General features: G+C 37.3%; 2 protein-coding genes across 2 annotated transcripts in view; one reads left to right on the forward strand and one right to left on the reverse strand.

Annotated features, from left to right (window-relative positions):
• Positions 1-9,421, forward strand: LOC145771551 (negative elongation factor B-like). Its single transcript, XM_082583254.1, has 14 exons — positions 1-231; positions 1,979-2,187; positions 2,490-2,633; positions 3,346-3,460; positions 4,288-4,409; positions 4,704-4,852; positions 6,384-6,486; positions 6,663-6,737; positions 6,894-7,109; positions 7,285-7,355; positions 7,449-7,555; positions 7,738-7,882; positions 8,776-8,884; positions 9,180-9,421. The coding sequence occupies exons 1-14, from the start codon at positions 78-80 to the stop codon at positions 9,318-9,320; spliced, it is 1,860 nt and encodes a 619-aa protein (XP_082439380.1). The 5' UTR covers positions 1-77; the 3' UTR covers positions 9,321-9,421.
• Positions 9,400-19,511, reverse strand: part of LOC145772070 (general transcription factor 3C polypeptide 5-like) — a 22,125-nt gene continuing 12,013 nt past the window's right edge. Inside the window, exons 3-12 of the mRNA XM_082583884.1 lie at positions 19,347-19,451; positions 18,833-19,051; positions 14,785-14,971; positions 13,792-13,999; positions 13,129-13,298; positions 11,179-11,238; positions 10,889-11,031; positions 10,344-10,498; positions 10,073-10,162; positions 9,400-9,711 (exon numbers count right to left, since the gene is read on the reverse strand). Coding sequence (XP_082440010.1) covers positions 9,590-9,711; positions 10,073-10,162; positions 10,344-10,498; positions 10,889-11,031; positions 11,179-11,238; positions 13,129-13,298; positions 13,792-13,999; positions 14,785-14,971; positions 18,833-19,051; positions 19,347-19,451 — 1,459 coding nt within the window. The 3' untranslated portion in view covers positions 9,400-9,589. The remainder of the gene's footprint in view (positions 9,712-10,072; positions 10,163-10,343; positions 10,499-10,888; positions 11,032-11,178; positions 11,239-13,128; positions 13,299-13,791; positions 14,000-14,784; positions 14,972-18,832; positions 19,052-19,346; positions 19,452-19,511) is intronic.

Here is a 19,511-nt window from a genome sequence, read left to right on the forward strand (position 1 = left end):
TTGAATTACAGTAAAATAAGCTGCCACACTTTAAACCATACATAGTTCTTGTTACTAAGTAAATAATTAACATTGCAATGACTCAAGCATTGGAGGACATGGGAATAGCAGGGAAGTCTTTTCTTCAAGAAGCTCTCACAAATACTACTGATCCACTTGGAGCAATTGAAGAATTTCAACAAGAAAATAGCATTCTTCTGCCATCTTTGCAACCTGCACTGCCATTGTTAGGTGAGCTGCTGTGCCTGTCTTTGTGAGGTTATGTACAACTACCGGTACTGTATTTTGCATTTTTGTTGTTGGCTATGATTAGGGTTGCAAAATTTCCGGGAATTTTCAGAGCCGAAACTTTCCATGGAAATTTTGGGCATTAACGGGAATTTTGGGGAATTTTCGGAAACTTTCAAAACAATCTTAATTAGATGTTGAAACAGGAAAATAATGGCCTTATATTATACTGTTTAGAATAAAAGTACTATGTATAACTAAAATACTTAAGAACATACCAACACATGGTTTAGTTTAATAACTTCAAAAATGAATCATTACCAATCTGTTTTTTTACAAAGAAAAACAATACTGAGTCAGTTACAAAGTCGTTTTAGTTGCTGCCGGTTAGCATCTCCTCCTGCTCGACTTCTTCAGATGATGTATTAATGTCTGTTCTGGCAGCGTCATCGACTTCAGAGTCAACTTCAACTTGAGTTGACTTGTCTTCACACGGCTCAAACAATGTCAAGTTTGACCTGGTTGATACTAGTTTTTCCGCCCTTTCATTTGCCAACCTATTGCGGACCTTGGTGTGAGTGCTCCAAAATATGATCAGTATTTTTTTGAATATTGAAAAAGTTTGCATAAGCCTCATTCTTAATTAACACCAAATTAGTGTTTATAATAATTAAAGAAAACAAGAAATGCTTAAGATGGGTTTTTGATATTTTTTTAATTCATGAAATATTTAACAAATGTTTTCAACATAATAAATGCCAAATGAGAATTCCCAATTTTCCTCGGGTTGTTCAAAATTCCCGGTAAGTTTCCAAAATTCGCGGAAACTTTCCACCCCTTTACAACCCTAGCTATGATATGTAGCTGTAAATAAATATCTAACAAATTTATCAATTATAGTTATTACTCTCTGAAACCTCTAGTCTACAGCCTGTTTCACCCTAAAAGGGGGATCATCAGAAGGTCCTTATTCAAATAGAATCTATTTATTTTGCTATTCTATCTGAACAATGACCTTCTGATGATACCCCTTTTAAAGTGAAACAGGCTGTAGAGGTTTTAGAGAGTGATAACTATATATATTTGATGTAGTTTGCTCTGCTTGGCATTGAGCACTTTTTGTAGTATTAATAGTATTTATTGCATAAAAAATATATAAATGCATTCTAAACTTTTGTTTGGAATATTTTCAAGTTGATTTAAAAATGACCCAATTCATGATTGTTTGTTATTCTGTCTGAAAGACTGCGTTATTTTCAACAACAAAATATGTCAAAACACTAACCAAAGAAATATCAAGGGTTTGAGAAGATGGGTCTGCTACTATTAGGTGAGTTCGATTCGGTGAGTCCGATTCGGTGAGTTCCTAACCTCTAACCCTAACCCCTAACCCTAAAATGGCAATGATAATTAGGCTACGGTACCCAATAATTTAAAAAAAAAATTGAAAAAATCCCCCGTTAAGGAATCGGACTCACCGAAACGGGCCATTCCGGAGAAGATTGGCTGACTGCTAAAAGCTAACTTAATAGCTTTGACTGCGGAAGCATAATTTTCCTATAGTGGCCCTTAAAGGCGCATTTGAAAAAGTGTCCCTGAAAGCACTTGTCACAACAAGGAAGTTCAATGTACTGTAATATAACCACAGATTACATACAGTACATAATTTTTACTTCAATCAATATCTTTTTTAAGTTTGTTGTATTCAATCTTGAACTATATACAATTTTTAATTTTGTTATTTTTTTAGACTTGCATGGTTTGAAAAGACTTGATTTTCATCAATCTGTATTTGAAGTCTTACGTGATCGACTCGTTAGTAAAATAACGGAAATTTCAAAAAATAATGATGATGACTCAATTGAAAAACTTGAAGCAATTCTTGAAAAAAGTTTTTCTCTCCACAAAGTTGATTCGCTTCTTCCTGTTTCTATGTGTTTGTTAAAGCATTTACCCAAGGTAATGTAACATAGCCTTCCAGTTACATGACAGAATTATTCCTTTATCAACAATGATTTCAACCACAATATATATATATATATTATAATACTTTTATACAAAAAAATAACATGTATTGTAGCCTATAAGCACTAAGCAGGTGTGTGAGCATAATTTTTCAGTTTTATTTAGATTTGAGTTGGAGATGCATCTTGAATCAATTCAAAATCTTGTGTTCAAAAACAATCAATTCAAAAACTTTTCGTATATATACTGTATAATATATTGTGTCTGTCATGACTTCACCCATATTTTTTGAACAGGTTCCTGAAAAATACATCAGTGCACTTACTAAAGATAAATATTTGTACAAAGCTTGTCCAATTGAAGTGAAGCGGCAGATATGGCAGAAAAACCAAACCCTGTTTGGTGATGAAGTACTCCCTCTTTTAACTCAATATATAAAGGTGAATTAACCCTAAGGCTTCACAAGGCAGTAGCTTTTTGATGTGCTGAACTGCTTTTTACTGCGTTTGAAAGCGATCTCAATCATAGTGTTTATACGAACACTAAACAAACATGAAATCAAGTGTGGCAGTATTGAATAGCACATGCCCTACCTACCTATCCTACCATGCCATATCTATTCTAATGTGACAATTCCAGCTATGACGTAACAGCATTTTGGTTTACTCCATCATATTATTGTTTCTTGAGTTTTAGCTATGATGAAAAGTTATCTGACTTGGTGTTCTGTGGCTAAAACGTTTGAGAAGTGCTATATAAAAAGGTCTAAAACTATTTAAAAGTTGTAATCATGGCAGTACACAAACCGTGGACAGCCACGTAATGACAATAATCATGAATGGCAATATTCAAAGCATATTAAGACCAACAAAACAGAACAAATTGAAAGATTTTCAACAAAGCACTTTGCCTCTTTTGAAAATAACCAATTTTATACACCTTTAAAAAAAAGGAGGAAATATAGAAAGTTATACGAAATGTTGTATGAAAAGACACCCTGAGCAAGCTTCAACCTGAACATATTGGTACTGTAGTGTAAGTTTGTTCAGTTTGCAAGAATAGAGTAAAATAGTAAGCCTATTTTGTTGGTACCTTTCTGTGAAGTGTGAACCTAACTGATAAGCTATTCAAGTATTTTGAATTAAAATTCAGGAAAAAGAAGCAGCATTGCTCTCCACCGACTGTGCAATGGGGAAAAATTTTTTCACCTCTTCACCGAAATCCCGAAGACAAGGACATGTGGTGAAGACTTTAACAGACATGATAGGTATAGGTTTGCACTAGTCAACGCTTTAGCTGTGTTAACATTACTGGATAACGAAAATTAAAAATGATCGCAATATTAGTACAGTACATAATTGTTTTAGTTGAATCAATAATTCTAAACATGAAATTTTTTTACATGTTTTATAGACCGTTTTTACTACTACATTCGAACACCTTTTATAGTTTCAAGAATCATGCACAGTGTAGCAAGTACTCTGCAGTTTATTATAATCAGGAAATGAACCTATATAATTATTATCCACAAAATTTAGCCGTTACTATCAACGGTACAGTACTGGAAAGTTTTATCAAAATGAAATTTGCCAAAACGTTTATTAAACTTGTATTTTTTACACTAAACCACGACAGACTTGTCAGGTGCAGAAAGCAACATTCGCAGTCCTGAGCACTGTTGTTGTGACGTAACATACTCAACAAATCGCTCTGATACGAAGTCTTTTTAAACAGTGGTATTTCATTTAGTTTTGTCACTTTTAATGGTGTTTTTTGAGTGTTCGCAATTGAACCTTCTATTTGATTTGGGAAATATTTGATTGTGGTGTCCAATTGTCCATTTCTTTGTTGTCATTATGACGTAACAAAACAGTTAAGAAGAAACATTAGAACGTAACAGCCATGGCACGCATGAAGCCTTTTCGAACATTTTTGTGTAATAAAAATCCATCTTGGGATTTGATAAAACTCATTGTTATTTAATCTGACTATCATCGCTAATTGCTATGTATTCTTACAAGACTATATCGGTGAAAATACTGATATCGGTCCATCTCTAGCGTAACTTGCAAGTTTTACTTGTTTAATTTCCAGGCAAAAATATTCGACTGTACGACATGGTTCTGCAGTTTCTGAGGACTTTGTTTTTGAAGACACGCAATGTTCATTATTGCTCCCTACGTGCTGAGATCTTAATGTCCCTCCACGATCTTGAGGTTGGTGACGATGCGAAGAGCATCTTACGGCCAGCAGATTAGTTGTTAAATAAACTAATTTCCTGTTGATGGGCGATCTTAGAAACTGTCTTCCTTTACTCTTTTCTTCTTTTAAACAATGCTGCTGGATTTGAGACTAGCTGTTTATTGTCTGTTTGGTGTTTCAAGGGAAGATTTCTTGGAGTAACGTCTCGCAAAATTGGTTTTGGCACGTGCTAACACTTATGTCACTCCTAAATGTCTCCCATATTATCAAATGTTCTTTCCAAAATTGTTTTTCGATGTTTCTGCTAGGTGTCTGAAGTGTGCTCGGTCGACCCTTGCTACAAGTTCACGTGGTGCTTGGATGCTTGCATTCGCGAACATTTTGTTGATGTGAAGCGAGCGAGGGAGTTACAGGGCTTCCTTGACAGCGTTCGTAAAGGTCATGAGCAGGTGTTAGGGTGAGTTATCGTCGAAGCAATTAATATCGAACAAAATAAATGCTTTTTTATCAAACAAGAGTTTTGAAGAATGATGCTGTGCTCTAGGTTTACGGTCAACAGCAGAATTTTTTATGATAACTTAAAGTTTTTGAATAATTCTAAGAAATCGGATGTTTTTCATGATTTTTTGGAAAAAAAAAAACAAGAAAAGTCGGCTGAAGTTTTCCTTGTTTTTTTTTTTTTTTATTAAAGTCCTATCCATTGGCGTCAATTTTTTACTAAAGTAAGCCAATTCCAGGGGGTCGAGAATTTCCAGCTAATTCTGAAAGCAATTTCTAAAAGTTGTCGATTTTCGGCCTAAACTTAAGGATTATAATGCACTATTTGTGGACCCGCACGTCAGTCTGTCGCGATTGTCGTGCAAAATTCTGCGCATTATTTCATTTGGCTGTAATTGCTCAACGTTGATCAGATGCCCTGGAAGGCACACAGTGTTCCAATTTGGCGCCGGCAATTGCGGAGTTAATAGGTAAATGCTTATACCATGCGGCCGCTAAGGTTTAAGGTCGACTGCAACGATCGTATTGATCAAAGATTGTTACGTGATGAGAACGATTATGTACGCAAAAAAGTGATCGCCTAAAACCGATCTTTTTGCTTACTGAGCGGTGATTAGTGAAAACTATTTTCCTAAAAGCAGTTATTTTGTTTCGTGAGCTTTGCATATTAAATAACCGCATAAAGTTTAGAATCGACAAGAAATCGCTAAATTTGAAAATGAAATTTGAATCCTGGCAAATAAACGTGTTCAAACATTTTCATTTTTGCCACTGCAAAAATGATTGCCAAGTTCGAAGGCTGGACAAATAGCCAATACCCATGCCTGCTTAGTAGTACTGTTAGATACAACGCAGTGAATGTCGTTCGTTTTGGATTGAATTCGTTGGTCCATCAATATCAAACAAAACTATCACAAAACAAATAAGTACATTACAGAAAATGAAAAAAAAACGCAACAGCTTTTGTTATCTAAATATTGTTGGCGATTTTTGTTTCACACACTCTTGAATGATGAATAGCTTCAACAATTTTAGCGGAATTGAATTTTTGTTGCTAGCCTGTTGCACTAGATATTGCCAGAAGTCGTAACAGACTTTCCAGACTAGCTCGTTACTCAGCGTTAAATAGACGAGCTAAAATTTCCTCAGCACGATCAGACTCGCATCCTTTGTTTTTGGAATTTGAGCATTGAAGGGAGCTTGTACATTCGCGTATACCGTGCAAAACCGACAGTTTTCTTACAAAGTTGTTAATATTAACAAAAAAACGAAGGGGTCAGACATATCTCGCCCCCCCCCCCCCTATGGCTTAGACCCGAGGGGCGCCCCTCCGTGGCCCCGCGTAATCGACGCTTATGGCCTTACCCAATGTTCTATGAGGAAGAACTCAGATTGACGAAACAAAGATTGTTGCAACATCATCTTGTGTTAGCCTTGCTTGTTATTCGTTCGAAGCACAAATCTTTTATAGCTTCTCCGTCGTTTTGCAGAGATCTTTCGATGATACTTTGCGATCCATTCGCGGTCAACACCATGTTGTGGAGCGTCATGAAAATTATTCATGACATCACAGTGAAAGAATCTCTGCCAAGGGTATGATATCATTATTTTAATTTCATATGGATTAATTCATATAGTTTCACTTCTCCGAGTCAATACTTAGTGTTTTGAAACCACTGCATGTCGATCTGTTTATCAGTGCACCACCATGTGCCCAATTATTATTATTTTAAATCAAAATCCATTGTATTTACGCATTGTACTTGCAGGACAGCACTGAACTTGCCCTATTGTTACGTATGCTCACGTTGGGCCAATCCGCATGGGATATAATCAATAAACAGGTGAGATCGAGGTTGTTCTATCATGTGATGGTGATTGCCACTAGAAGCAATGTAGGCGAATTGTTTTATCTCATTTAAATCAACAACGAAAACAGGTTTTTGCTGTGCAACTTGAGACATGTGTCGAATGTGAATTTTCACTTTTTTGTTTTTTAGGTATTCAAGGAGCCACGCGTTGATAGCGAAATTGCATCTAAGCTCATTCCCAGTTTAATATCTCTCGGCATGCAAGAACACATCACAGCCACAAGAACCAAACTAAAAAGTTTATCCCAAAAAAAGTCTGATGGGTCATCAGAAGCGGAAGCCGTTGTTGAAGTAAAGAGCGAAAAAGAAAAATCGTCGAAGAGGAGATCAAAGCAAGGGAAAAAGGTTAATTTTTTCTGCAAATCATCAATTTTTGCTTGGTGGTTGCATGGACTTTAGGTTGAAATGCAACTAGATCTTTTGCAAAACCGAATGTCGAGACGGATACATTGATGATTGATCAGACTGAGTAGGCTATCTATCCAGTATATCAATAAACTGAAGTTGTGTTTGCTTTCAGGTTACAGAAACTAAAATGACCGATGCAGATGACACCGAAGACGCAACATTACTTCTTGCTTGCATTGGAAGGTGAAATGCTTGAGCAGTTTCGTCCGTGCAGTTCTGTTTATTTCAGAGTTGCCATTATCTTTTTTTAAACCATTTGCTTTCTTGATTCTGCAGGTTTGCTACAAAGGAACACCTCGGTCGCATCGTCATCATGTGGCACGTTTTCTATCTGATCAAGAACAAGCGAAAGTCTCAGCTAATCGACATGCTGCAAGTGCTTAGTAAGATAAACCATTGCTTCTTCACCATTGTCACCAACCACATCTGACACCCCCGAGGCGTCATCGAATGTTTGAACATCCCCTCACAGAACTTCAAATTAATAAAAAATTATTTTGCCCGGATCCAGAGCAAGGGTTGCTAGTTATAGAGCCAGTACTTATCACAATATCATATTTTTCAGGCAAATCGTGTAAAGACTGTGCCACTGACAGCGTATTTGTCCACATGTTGGTGGCCTATTTTACCACCTTTTCTGATCTCCTGTCTGATGACAATCTATGTCAGTGTGTGTTCAACAGGCTACTGATAGCAACAAAAAGCCTGAAGTAAGTATCAAATGAAATGTGTGGCGTTATTATGCAATGTATCTCATTTGTACCTTTGATTGTCTCGGCAAAGACACTTAATGGCAAGCCAAAATAAGGGGAGCAGTTGACTCGAAGACTATTATGTCACTTCGCTGCTTCCTGTCGTCTGTTGTATCGCATCTGTGATCGCAGTGTACTGTATGTTATCGCAATCGGCGCAAATAAAAACACGATTACAGTAGAATTCGCCTATAACGGCTTCGTTTATAACGTCAATTCGCCTATTACGTCACATTTCGCTCGGTCCCGGTAGAATTCCTATTTTTTACGTACATTGTAGTTCGGCTACAACAGCATCGCCTATAACGTCAATTCGCAAGTAACAGCACCCTTTATTGGCCCCCAGTCGTCTTTTGTTCGTTTATAACGTCACTTTAAGCCATCACCTTCACCACGAACGGTCAGTCTTTTAATCCAGCTAGCGCTGCTGCTTGCAAAATGTCTTCCCTTTATTTTGCTACGTCGTTCGCAGCAGGGACTTTAATTAACTGAATTAACTTTTTTCCCGCGTGAAAATTCTCGAAAGTGATGCAAACGTCATACCTCGTGAAACAGTACCAGAGAGCAACATGTTGCATGACATACATGTACAATGTACATTGTACAAACTGCCGCAGAAGATGTCGTACAAGAGAAGGCCAATGATGATGGCGACGATCCTGTAGAACCTGACTGGATTATACACCTCTTTCTTTAATCAAAAGACAGTTTTGGAATCGTTTGCGGTAGTTCGTTGATAACGTCAATTCGGCTATAACGTCAGTTTTTGCAATCCCCGAGAGATGCCGTTATAGGCGAATTCTACTGTATTATTATTATTATTGCTAGTACTGCATCATATCATATTTCAGAGAAGTCCAACACAAGCAAGTCCTCCGTCTGGTCATTAATGTTTGCAACAAACTACCAGCCAGCAAGTTGAAAGCACTCGCAACTCGCTTAGAGCCTAAGTCCAAGAAAGTGAGTCATCGTTATACTGGGACACGATTGCTGGAGCATTTGCCAATGGCGTTAATCGCTTACCAAGCAAGCTCGTTCTTGGATTTCGTGTTAAATGCGGCACAGAGCCATAAGTAGCCAGGAAACACTTTTTTCGTTTCCGTTGTGAAGCAGTGCGAATATCACTTACTGTGCGTAAGTCATTTGATTACAAAAAGTGTTTTCATTTAATAGCTGTGTTCTCATTGTTCTCGGAAAATAGACTGTTTGCAATCACATCGATGTTGGTGGCTCAATCACGACTCTTACTTTTCAGGCTTCTGAACAGCTGGTGGAGCTTTATGGAACCTTAAAATCAAAAGTAGATGCGATTCAGTCCACCCCAACCACACCTGACAAACCCGCATCACCGAATGCCTCGTCACTGCTTGGTGTGCCGACTCCTGCAGCGTTATGACTAATATCACTTACACCCGAAAATACTATGCTATGGCGAGTTGTCTTCACGCAGTACTTTGTTGATTGTTCGTTTATTTCAATACGAAACATCGATCGAGATTTTATGTGTCGCAAAGCTTGTTGAAAGTCGAACATGTGCAAGATCATGATCTTGTTAAATTCTGAAGCAACGAGCTCCAGATTTTGATTAAAACTTCATCGGCTGTGAATTGTAGCTCTTGGAGCCAGGTTTTGGGCGTCAGTTGGGGTTATCAACTCCCACAAGGTCTACATCGGTGGGAATTGTTGCTCGAACAAGGCTGCCGCTCCGCGAACCTGCTCCTCGGCATCCAATTCATCATCATCTTGAAAATACAGTGCACCATCTTCCCCCTCGGAATCACCATCGTCTAAACAAGCATAGTTGTTGTAATACCGACAGTTTGAACAGGCGTAGGCTAAGCAATATTGTGAGTGGTCGGAAGTCAGAAAGTTACGCAATCGCCAGCAGAACTACAGTACTTCAGTTTAAGAGCACTTGTTGAAAACGTGTGTTACACACAGTAACGCCGTCAGCTTATTGCTCCACAGCAGGACCACATATTTGAATGGTGTTTTTAGTCAAGTGCGCAGGAAAGCACAATGTTATTCTGAAAATGTTAATCAAAGAATGAACTGCAGGACAAATTATAATGATTCGTTTGGGTTATTTTCAAGTATAGGCGAACTCGATTGTATAAATTCGCGTGTAGTTGTAGATCGCAGACCTACCTGTGCCTTCATCTTCGATATCCACAGAATCTTCCTCCATGAAATCATCTTGGGATGGTGTCTTTGACGTGCTCGACTCTCCACTGTCATCTGTGAAATGTATCTTTCAATCTACGGTAATTAACCTAATGTGACCGACTAGCTGGTGCATAGGTACGAGTGGAGAGGTAAGCTCATCAGGCCACATTACTTCAATTTAAAGTTTGAGTACCGGTATGATAGTGCAAAACTGAACTGCCGCTATGGCGTTGCAATGTACATGAATTCGTACCGGTTTCTCCTCCATCGTCAGAATCGTCCGTGTTATCTCCCGTCGCTTCCTCCACCTCCTGGTCGAACGTGCTTTTCAACAACTCCTTTGGATTTTCTTTTGAAATGTCAGAAAACTCTGACCCTATTGGTGGATCTCTTCTTTGCGACAAGGTTCTGCCAAGAGAAAATTAGTGAATTGATAACATAGTTTACACCTGGCTCACGCTTGGCAGTTGCACATTTAGATTGGGCGGAGGAATACGCAAACAAAGCAATCTTCGTCTCCACCTTCAAGCATGAGTTGAATAGACAATATTACACTTCATGTCAACTTAACAAACGTTATACCACCACCATCTCTTATTTGCCAAAAGTTTGAAACCCTCTGGTAAAACAACTGAAAATATACCTCAAGTAAGATCAAGCGGTACATTTGCCAAAGAACAGAAATTGAAATATGACGCCATTTTTCTGGTTTTCCTCACTACTATTTGAGACTTTGACGTATGCCCTTAAACTGTCAGTATATTTAAACAGTGACAGTCCCAATTTCTAAACCCTTACTTGTAGATGTCTGCAGTTATTAAAGCCCTCACTTCTGCTTGCGTATTGGGGAGGAACCAACCGTTTTCTTTACTGCATGTCGTTTGATTTGGGTCGCTTTTTTCCAAGAAAGCTTGTGCCTCAGGTAAATTAATGTCACAAGCCTACACATAGCAAAAACGATGAAATAATTACACCAAGAACTGTAAATATGTCAACAGGTGTTTGTTTATTTAAAAAAAATTAATTGAATATAGCAGAATGAAGCTAAAAAACAACAACAATGTTTCGTTCTGCTGTCATGCCCATACCTGATAAAAAATTTGACGATAACATGGCAGCACTCCGGGTTCAAACAGAAACGACGCTTTCTAAACAAAAGCAAACATTGAAATTACACCATTTCGGTGATATTAAAGGAACTATACTTGGCTATCAACTCAGGGCTTCAATGCTCGTCAACAGTTTGCCATGCAATTTGACAAAAAACGTAAAATACACTATACTGTATAGCGTCGAGATGTGTGTCTGCTCTGTTTGAAAAGGATTTGGAGGTTACGCACAGTACGACAACCTGAAAATACGCATCTTACGATACAAAATACAATTTTTTTGCCATTGTCAGTGGTGCCTAAGTAGGGGGAGGATATATCCCCCAATAATTCAGAAAAAAATTAGTTGCTATGAAGTTGTACTTCGATTTAGTTGTTTGCAAGCATCTCGAATTGTTGTTGTTTTTCTTTTATTGATGTTTGATCACAGTTCTAAATTGTCTTGGATTTGACGCTAGACAATGCAGGACCTTCATTGAAGGTATTAAGGACGAGTTGGACCAGGCCACTGCACTACAGTAATGAAGAAACTGCAGAAACCTATTTGGGACTTGTGCTGATTTTGAAGCCTTTGGCACTTATAGCGCAATTTAGTATCAGGTTGCAAAGAGAAAAGCTTGACATTGACTCTTGTGAAGACTGAAGAGCTGTTTCAGACCCTGAAAATCACTCGAGTGAAATATCGTGATTTGGAGTTTGAGAACAATAATTACAAAAATGCAGTTTCACTTCCGCAAAATTTGCTGCTAATTTTATCACGCCTTTGCAAGCACCATGGCAAAGAAAAGTCCTTGAAAGAGTGGGTGAAGGCTCGATGGCAGCTACTGCAGACACTCAACTGCATTAAGTTATAAAATACTTTACAATCAGTTCATGGACAGAGTAATGTCCGAACTGACCGAACGGTTTGAAAGTAGCCTGAATTCCGATTCGGCAAAGTATAAAGAACTTGCACGAATTTTCAAGACCGCCTTAGTTCCTGAAATGGTCAAAAATTATCCAGTGCTGAATAGACAATCGATGAGTTATCAAATTGATTCATTCAGCAATCAGCAAGGCAACAGGAGCAAAATCTCTGTACGATGCTAAAAGAGCTTACCAGGCATTGTCCGAGTTGGAAAAACCTCTCTATTCTCAAATACTCCAGCTGATTAGGATCCTCTTTTTGCCAGGTAAGCTCTGCTGCTTGTGAAAGATCGTTTTCCAATCTTCGTAGATTGAAAACCTGGCTGAGAAAATACTTTGCGACAGGAAAGGTTCAATGCTAGCATTGTTTGCAACATTCACCAAAATATTCTTAATGACATCAGCATAAATGACAGTGCTAATGTATTTTCAATGCGCACTACCGTAAGACGCAATTCGATTGTAACAAGTTCTTGTGATGTTAAATTTGCAGATGTTCTTCTGTAGCTTCGATTGTTTTCAGTCTCCTGACTAGTGACTTTGTCCTATAGTGCACTAAGTGTAATGGTTCTAGTAAAGGAGAGGGCAAGAAGAAAAGTAGTCTATAACTTTTGTTTTTTTTGGAAAAACTAAGTATTCATTGGAAGGTCATAGGTTCGAATCTCGCTGGAGGTACCAATTTTTCTTTGCTTGTTTCTTAATCTTGCAGCAGTCATTCACAAGAGCACTGGTAGCGCTTTTATCTAAGCCACGATTTCTTATCTGTATATTATGCTGTTAGCAGCTAATTTACCGAGGTCCGGTGATTGTTTAATAAACCTAATATCAGAACCACTAAAATTGTGTATAAAAGTATGCATCCCCCCAATGTTCAAAATTTTGATTTATCCCACCCAATCCTCAACTAACTTCGGCACCACTGGCCATTGTGACGCATGGTCAGTGGTTACTGATAACCTGCACCAGCGCATCTTGTGTACCAGCCATCGTGAATCTACAAAAACCGCGTCGGGTAGGACTTACTGTCAGTTTCGTATTTCTGCGCCTTGATGTAGACTCAGTGGACTTGCTATCAGTTGGAGCAAAGGACGACACAGACTTTTCGGTCTGATGAGGCTTGCTGGCGGTTTGAGGTAGTTTGTAGGTCAATGTGCTTCTTTTGGCCTTGATTGGAATATACGGCGAATGAACACCTTCAAAAGTGTGACACCTTGAATTAAAATGGCAATCACCGCTGCAAAGGTCAGTTGTGTCATGTGCTATTCTTAAAAAAGGTGCAATTTCCACACCTGTCTTGTTTCAACCGTACCAGATCTAAATGTTGTTAGCAACGTCTAAACCTGAATCATGCAAAAATGTTTTCAGGTTGAAAAAAAGAATAATACGTGAGGTTGAAAATAAGGCAAAAAAATTAGTAAAAAGGTAATGATCACTTGATCAGGTTTCAACAATAGTCAGTTAACTTTTTTGCAATCAGCCCTACAATAGGCTAGGCTGCGGGGCGCGGGCTCAAACCCGGTCTTATGATAAAAAGGAAAATGCTAAAAGATTTACTTGGGCGTATCATTGCATTTCAACTATGGTTACATGTTTCTTGACATTTAAAATCGTCCGCACTACACACATAACTTCAGACTGTTTCGATGCGCTTGTGTCACGGACAAACCAGCCAGAGTGGCGACTTACCTTGACGAAGTCGAAAATCCACGATTTGATATTTTCGGGCAGTTGGGTCTAATTTGGGATCATATCCAAGCCGCACCCACAGTCTCGCCCACGGACCAGAGGTGGAGTAATAAGCGACAACAGGGAGAAGTACTCTTAGAAAGTGTGCGCCGTAATCCAGATTTACTTGTAAGGCATTTTTTGACCAAATAGGACGCTCTTTAAAACACTAAAAGATAAAGACATTCACGATTAGACTGGGTGGTAGCACCAATGGAGATGAGTGTGCAATCTTGCTCGTGGTAATTAGATCAGGGGTTGCAAGCTTGCAAAAAAACTGCGTTAAATATTCATACCCGAATAGGTCCACTACGCTAGACAATGTGTAGTAGACATACAATTTTTTTTTCAACTTTAGACTACTTAATTCTGTATCATTGACTTTACTTCCAAATGGGTGGTCTTTAGAATTACTTGAAACTATTAATATTAATAATTCATAACTCATCAGTAGCACCCATCCTTCTCAACAAACGTTTCTATTGTACCTGCATAAACGACATAGGGATTGTAGATCATAGGGATGCGAAACTTCATCCGCTTTTGGCTTATCCGCAACACTAGAAGGGTTACGTTTTTTTCTAATTTACAAAATATTTTACTTTTTATGGGTTATGTAAGAAGAGTTAAGTTGGTTTTAAAGTAATTTAAGGTTTTTAGTTGAAAGCAAGCCTGCATTAAAGCGTAAAAAAATGTCAAATTTGCAATTGACCCTTCTAATGTTGAAGGAACAACGGAGTTGCGCGTCCCGTAATGTACCGTCCCTAAAACGACATCATATCTTCAAAGGAAGTAACAGGAAAGATTGACGTAACTCTTCTAGTGTAACGTTTATATTATTGAGGATGCATTGATGGGTATATTCAGCAGAATTGTCATAAAATTTTTAAAGTGTGATTATAACATAAAGCAGAGACCGGCTCTACATATGTCGGCACGGTGCTATCTTTGTACCTCAACAATTGCGTCTTTTGCTGCTGCGATGTGACCCCGAATACCTTCATACACTTCAAGGGCTTGAGGCAAACATTCTGTCGGCACTTTGTCTTCATATCCCACACCAATGCAATTGTTTCGCCTGCTTTTTCTTAGAGATATTTTGTTGTACAAAGCGGTATTGCGGCTCCGTACGGGTTTTCGTCTGCAATGAACGGTATTTCAAAACAACGAATTAAACTATGTTGCAATTAAAAAATGAAGTGTATTTTCGAAAGTTTGGTAGACGCAAGAACAGACTTTATCCAAATTTTTGGTCAAAAAAATGTTTTTTTGATTTTTTGTTGCATGACATGTTTCAACGGATTCTGTATGAGCTTGGAATGCTGATTCCAAATCTGCTATCAGTTTCTTTCTGCATCCTCTTGTTTTTGCGCAATCGACAATTTAATCTTTTTTAATTTGTGGCATATTTAGTGCCGAAATCTGATTTGCACCGAATAACTTTCATTTATCCAGGCCTTTTTCTTTTGTATACATCATTTTCAACTATTGTAAACATTAGCTACTCATGGCTGATTGACTTGCACGTGGTGGAGTTCAGTAGCGGATCCGTAGGGAAGCACTCGGTTAATGGTTATGTGCCCTCTCTTCCAAATAAAGAAAATATATGCAATTTTTCTCCCGTTTTACAAATTTTTCTCGCTTGCTTCGCCCGCTCAAGCCCATTTAATGAACTCAACCAAGGCAAGGGTAGACATGTTTTCTGAACTCCTCAAAAACTATAAAAATATTACAATAGACTATTATGAAATAAACCCATTGCTCAGTCAACTAGTTAACAATTAAATTGACCTAGTTCACTATTTGTAAAGATGTGAGGTGGAATGCGTGTCGAAATTTTGCTATAAGATTACAAAAGACTACCAAAACCTTGAAAAAATAAATTATTAAAATCCTTTTGTGGTCATAAATTTTTTTTTATTTAAAACGTAACTTCAACTTTAAACTAAAACTTGTCACTCAGACTTCTACGAAAATTCAGGTTTGATTTGATAAACTCGAAGTGCAAGCTGTTACGAAGTGCATGACTTCATAACTCAAAAATGTTGCCTCAAGTACATCCCTAGTTATAAGTTAAGCTAAGCAATTGATATAATAGCTTCTTGATTGCAGTAGGTACTTTTTCATGGGTGTGAAAGTATCATTTTAAACATGTACTGTATTAGTGTATTAACAGCCAACAGTGTCATCATTGAACTGTTTATGATCACTTAGTACAGTACTTATTTTCACTACTTTTCTGTTAAATCATTGTTGAATTCTCTCTGACCTACATTCATGGCAACCACATAACATTTTTAGTCATTTTCTAAAGTGAATTGCTTTACTGTACTACATGCTGTTTATAAAGTTGTACTGAGGAGGGTTCAATACCCGAAATCGCAATCTGCAAGACTGCAACACAAGAATTTCAAATTGGACTTTGTCATACATTTATTTTGAACATTAAATTTTCAGGCATCGTGTCTTTGGATCCGTAATTGGGCTTCTCTCTTGCACCAGCTTGACTGGGTGCAAGAGAGAAGCCCATATCTACAATTGTTCTCTAATACGTTAAATTGCCTACACCATTTTTTGCATATCTACTGTACATCTACATTCAGGACTTGAAATGATTTGCTAAAAATGACCAAACTATCACATTGTAGAGTCGAGTGTAGACATAAAATTTACATAGACGGAGTTTCACAGAGAGGGATTTTACTTCATGAAAAGAAATAATGAATGTATGTGTTTGTCTGGCATTAATTCCATTATGACCATAAAATGCCTACACACACAGCCATTAGGTGCTCTAAACGGTAGGGTAAAAAATGAGCCAATTTGCCTAGTCTACGACTTTATGCCGCGGTCCGTATGACGCGGACACTAGGCCACAAGGCACGAATGACGCAATGTATAAAAGACGAGAGATTTGATTATTTCGCTCTGAAATTAATTGAATTCAGTAGTAATTTGATATGCCACGGGAGCAATTTCACTTTATCATACGAACAAAAACATAAAAATCGTTTTTGCACTGAACAAAATAAAGAAGAGACTTGGTTAATGGTTATGTCTCACTGAAACTGTTATATAATTTTTTTAATAAGGTACCGTAGTAATTTCATTTGCCACGGGAGCAATTTCAATTTTTTCCACATAACAAAATAAAGATGAAGCTGCCACTAGTTCATTTGTTGCTTTTTAACGGACACGTCTGCATGGAACTCTTACTAATCAGAAACGTTTGGCAAACTCTAAGTGTATGCCAAGTCTGGCTTCCCGTGGTTAACCTCGTTCCTCCCTGTTTCAGGACTTAAACTTAAACTATTTCGTTTTGGAAGACTGATTAGGTTTGGATTCGCTGTCAAACAGCGTTTCGTGATTAAAATTGTACGTTAGTACTACATGGTACATCTTGATCAAGCACTTATGCAAGCTTGCTCAATTTGCGCTTCATGACTTTTTCTGCGTTATAACATTCTCCTGTCCTGCATTTTCATATTTTTTCAAACGCTTTCTTAAAGCTCGATGTAGACAAAATGATGCGGTACAATTTGCGCCAATGAGTGATAAATAAAAATAGATAATACATCATGTAAGAAAGCTATCATGGCAATATAGTGATTGATAAGTCTAGAGTTTTGGCATGTTGCATTTAAATTTTTTGACAGTTTTATGGCTTTAAGATTGAGAATTGTGACGTCATAAAAAGTTCAGTATAAGTGAAATAAGTTTTCATGACACCATAACGACAATCTGGTGCATAATGACAATAAATGTAGCATACTTAAAAATGTGATGGGAAACAACTTGACCTGATTGAAAAAGACTAATTGCATTTTTTAATTCAATGCAAAAAGTTGATTCAAAAATAGTCAAAACATCTTTAATGCAGCACAGTGTAAGTAATATTCACGCTGATAATAAAATATAGACAAATCAACGTGAGAAAGCCATAGTTTTATCGCTGCTACTACTTACTACTTTTTCTATGCAATGAATATGTATAAAATTAAAATTGCTATTGTGATAAATGAAATTACCGTATTCAAAAGAACAGTAAATTTTAGTACAAAATAATGAAATCTCGCGTCAGCCGGGCCTTGCGCCCTAAGGAGGGCGTCATTCTCGCGTCATCCGGGCCTTGCGCCCTAAGGAGGGCGTCATTTGGACCGCATCATAAAGTCTTGTATCCAATTTTCTGCCTGTTCAGGTTTTCGGACCTCCGTAAGATCTCTTTTATTGGCACCACCATTTTTAAATTCAAATTGGCAGAAGCAAAGTTTCCAAATATTACAAATAATCATGTTTTAAAGAAACAGTGTGATTGGTTTAGGTGTCAGCAGAAGAATTTAAACATTGAAAAAAACTTATACGGGCAAAAACACAAGATTTTAATGGCCCACCTTAATCCAAAACCTATGCATCAAGAAATGTTGTTTTTTACTGTTGAATTGTGTGGTATAGTTTAATGAACTAGCACAGAATTTTTTAGTCCTCTATCACAATTACAATAGAAGTTACAAGGCTCTGAAAACTTGTAAAAGTTGCTATAAGCTACCCCAACATGTCAAAAACGAAAGTACACCCAGATACTGAAATGGCCGCCATGAGCCAACCGTTTATGATATCGATCTAAAACTTGAAATTCTTTTGTTTGGTAGACTAAGAAATAATATGACAACTTCTTAGCAAAATCTGAGAGGTGCCATTTACATGCGTGTCTGAGTTGGTATGACCTATAATATCATGAAAATAAAATACAAAATCGATTTCTTAATTTTCAAAAAATCTAGAGCTTGCAGAAAAAAACTACTGAGGTTAGATTCAGAAAGTGCAGTATTTCCACATATAACATGTTATTTTTTGTGTGTTTTTGCACTTCTGTCTTTAATGGAAGTGGAGGTGGCGAATTCTCTTCTGCAGAAAGAATAGGCTACCCCTACTAGTCGGGACAAAACCGAGTTTGGATGATGATAATTAATTAATTATATACATATTTTAAAGTTATCCTCACCTGAATTTAACACACTCCTTTTTGTAATGATAATGATGGGGAGTGTCCAAGCGTCCATAAGTTGGAGGGGGCAAAAACAAGGGAATGTCTTTAGTAAAAAATCCATTGTTTTCAATTGTTGAGCTGTTTATATTAATATGAGGAATCATGTTTTCAATTTTTCCAGACAGATCATTTGTTCTCAAAGTGAGATACTGATAATCACAAAGTGTAGAGAACCTAAAACGCAAAAGTATGTTTAAGCAAATCAATTAAAACATGGCACAGTAGAGACAGTTACTGTTTTGATAAAACTTGACTACCTAAGGCACACTTCTATAAAGTTTAAGAACCACTTATGTAGTAAAGTGCAAATTTTAGAAAACTGTTTACAAGCACAGACTATCATGCAGAAGTCAATATCAAAGATAAAATGACTGTAGGGCTGTAGGCAGTTACAAATTAGCACTGTAACAAACTGCAAAACTATTAATAAACACTAGAATATATACTTGCACAAAATAACATATCGTACTTGTATGTGAAGCTAACAATTCCACAAATGGTTTGCTGATATTTAAATTCTTCAGGACTGTCCATGGAAGCATTATCTTTCTTCTTTCTTCTATATTTTCTTAGTCTAAATGTGTCACAATCTTCGAAATTTATTCATTCAAGAATTATATAACTTGCTTCTATC

This window comes from Aplidium turbinatum, chromosome 6, assembly GCF_918807975.1.
Source record: "Aplidium turbinatum chromosome 6, kaAplTurb1.1, whole genome shotgun sequence".
NCBI lineage: Eukaryota > Metazoa > Chordata > Ascidiacea > Aplousobranchia > Polyclinidae > Aplidium > Aplidium turbinatum.

What these genes read in the sequence shown, in the direction of transcription:
- LOC145771551 (XM_082583254.1), top strand. Translation starts at nt 78, where the DNA reads ATGACTCAAGCATTGGAGGACATGGGAATAGCAGGGAAGTCTTTTCTT. An exon ending in TTTTAACTCAATATATAAAG is followed by an intron (nt 2,634 to 3,345) that starts GTGAATTAACCC and finishes ATTAAAATTCAG; the next exon opens with GAAAAAGAAGCAGCATTGCT. An exon ending in GATCAAAGCAAGGGAAAAAG is followed by an intron (nt 7,110 to 7,284) that starts GTTAATTTTTTC and finishes GTTTGCTTTCAG; the next exon opens with GTTACAGAAACTAAAATGAC.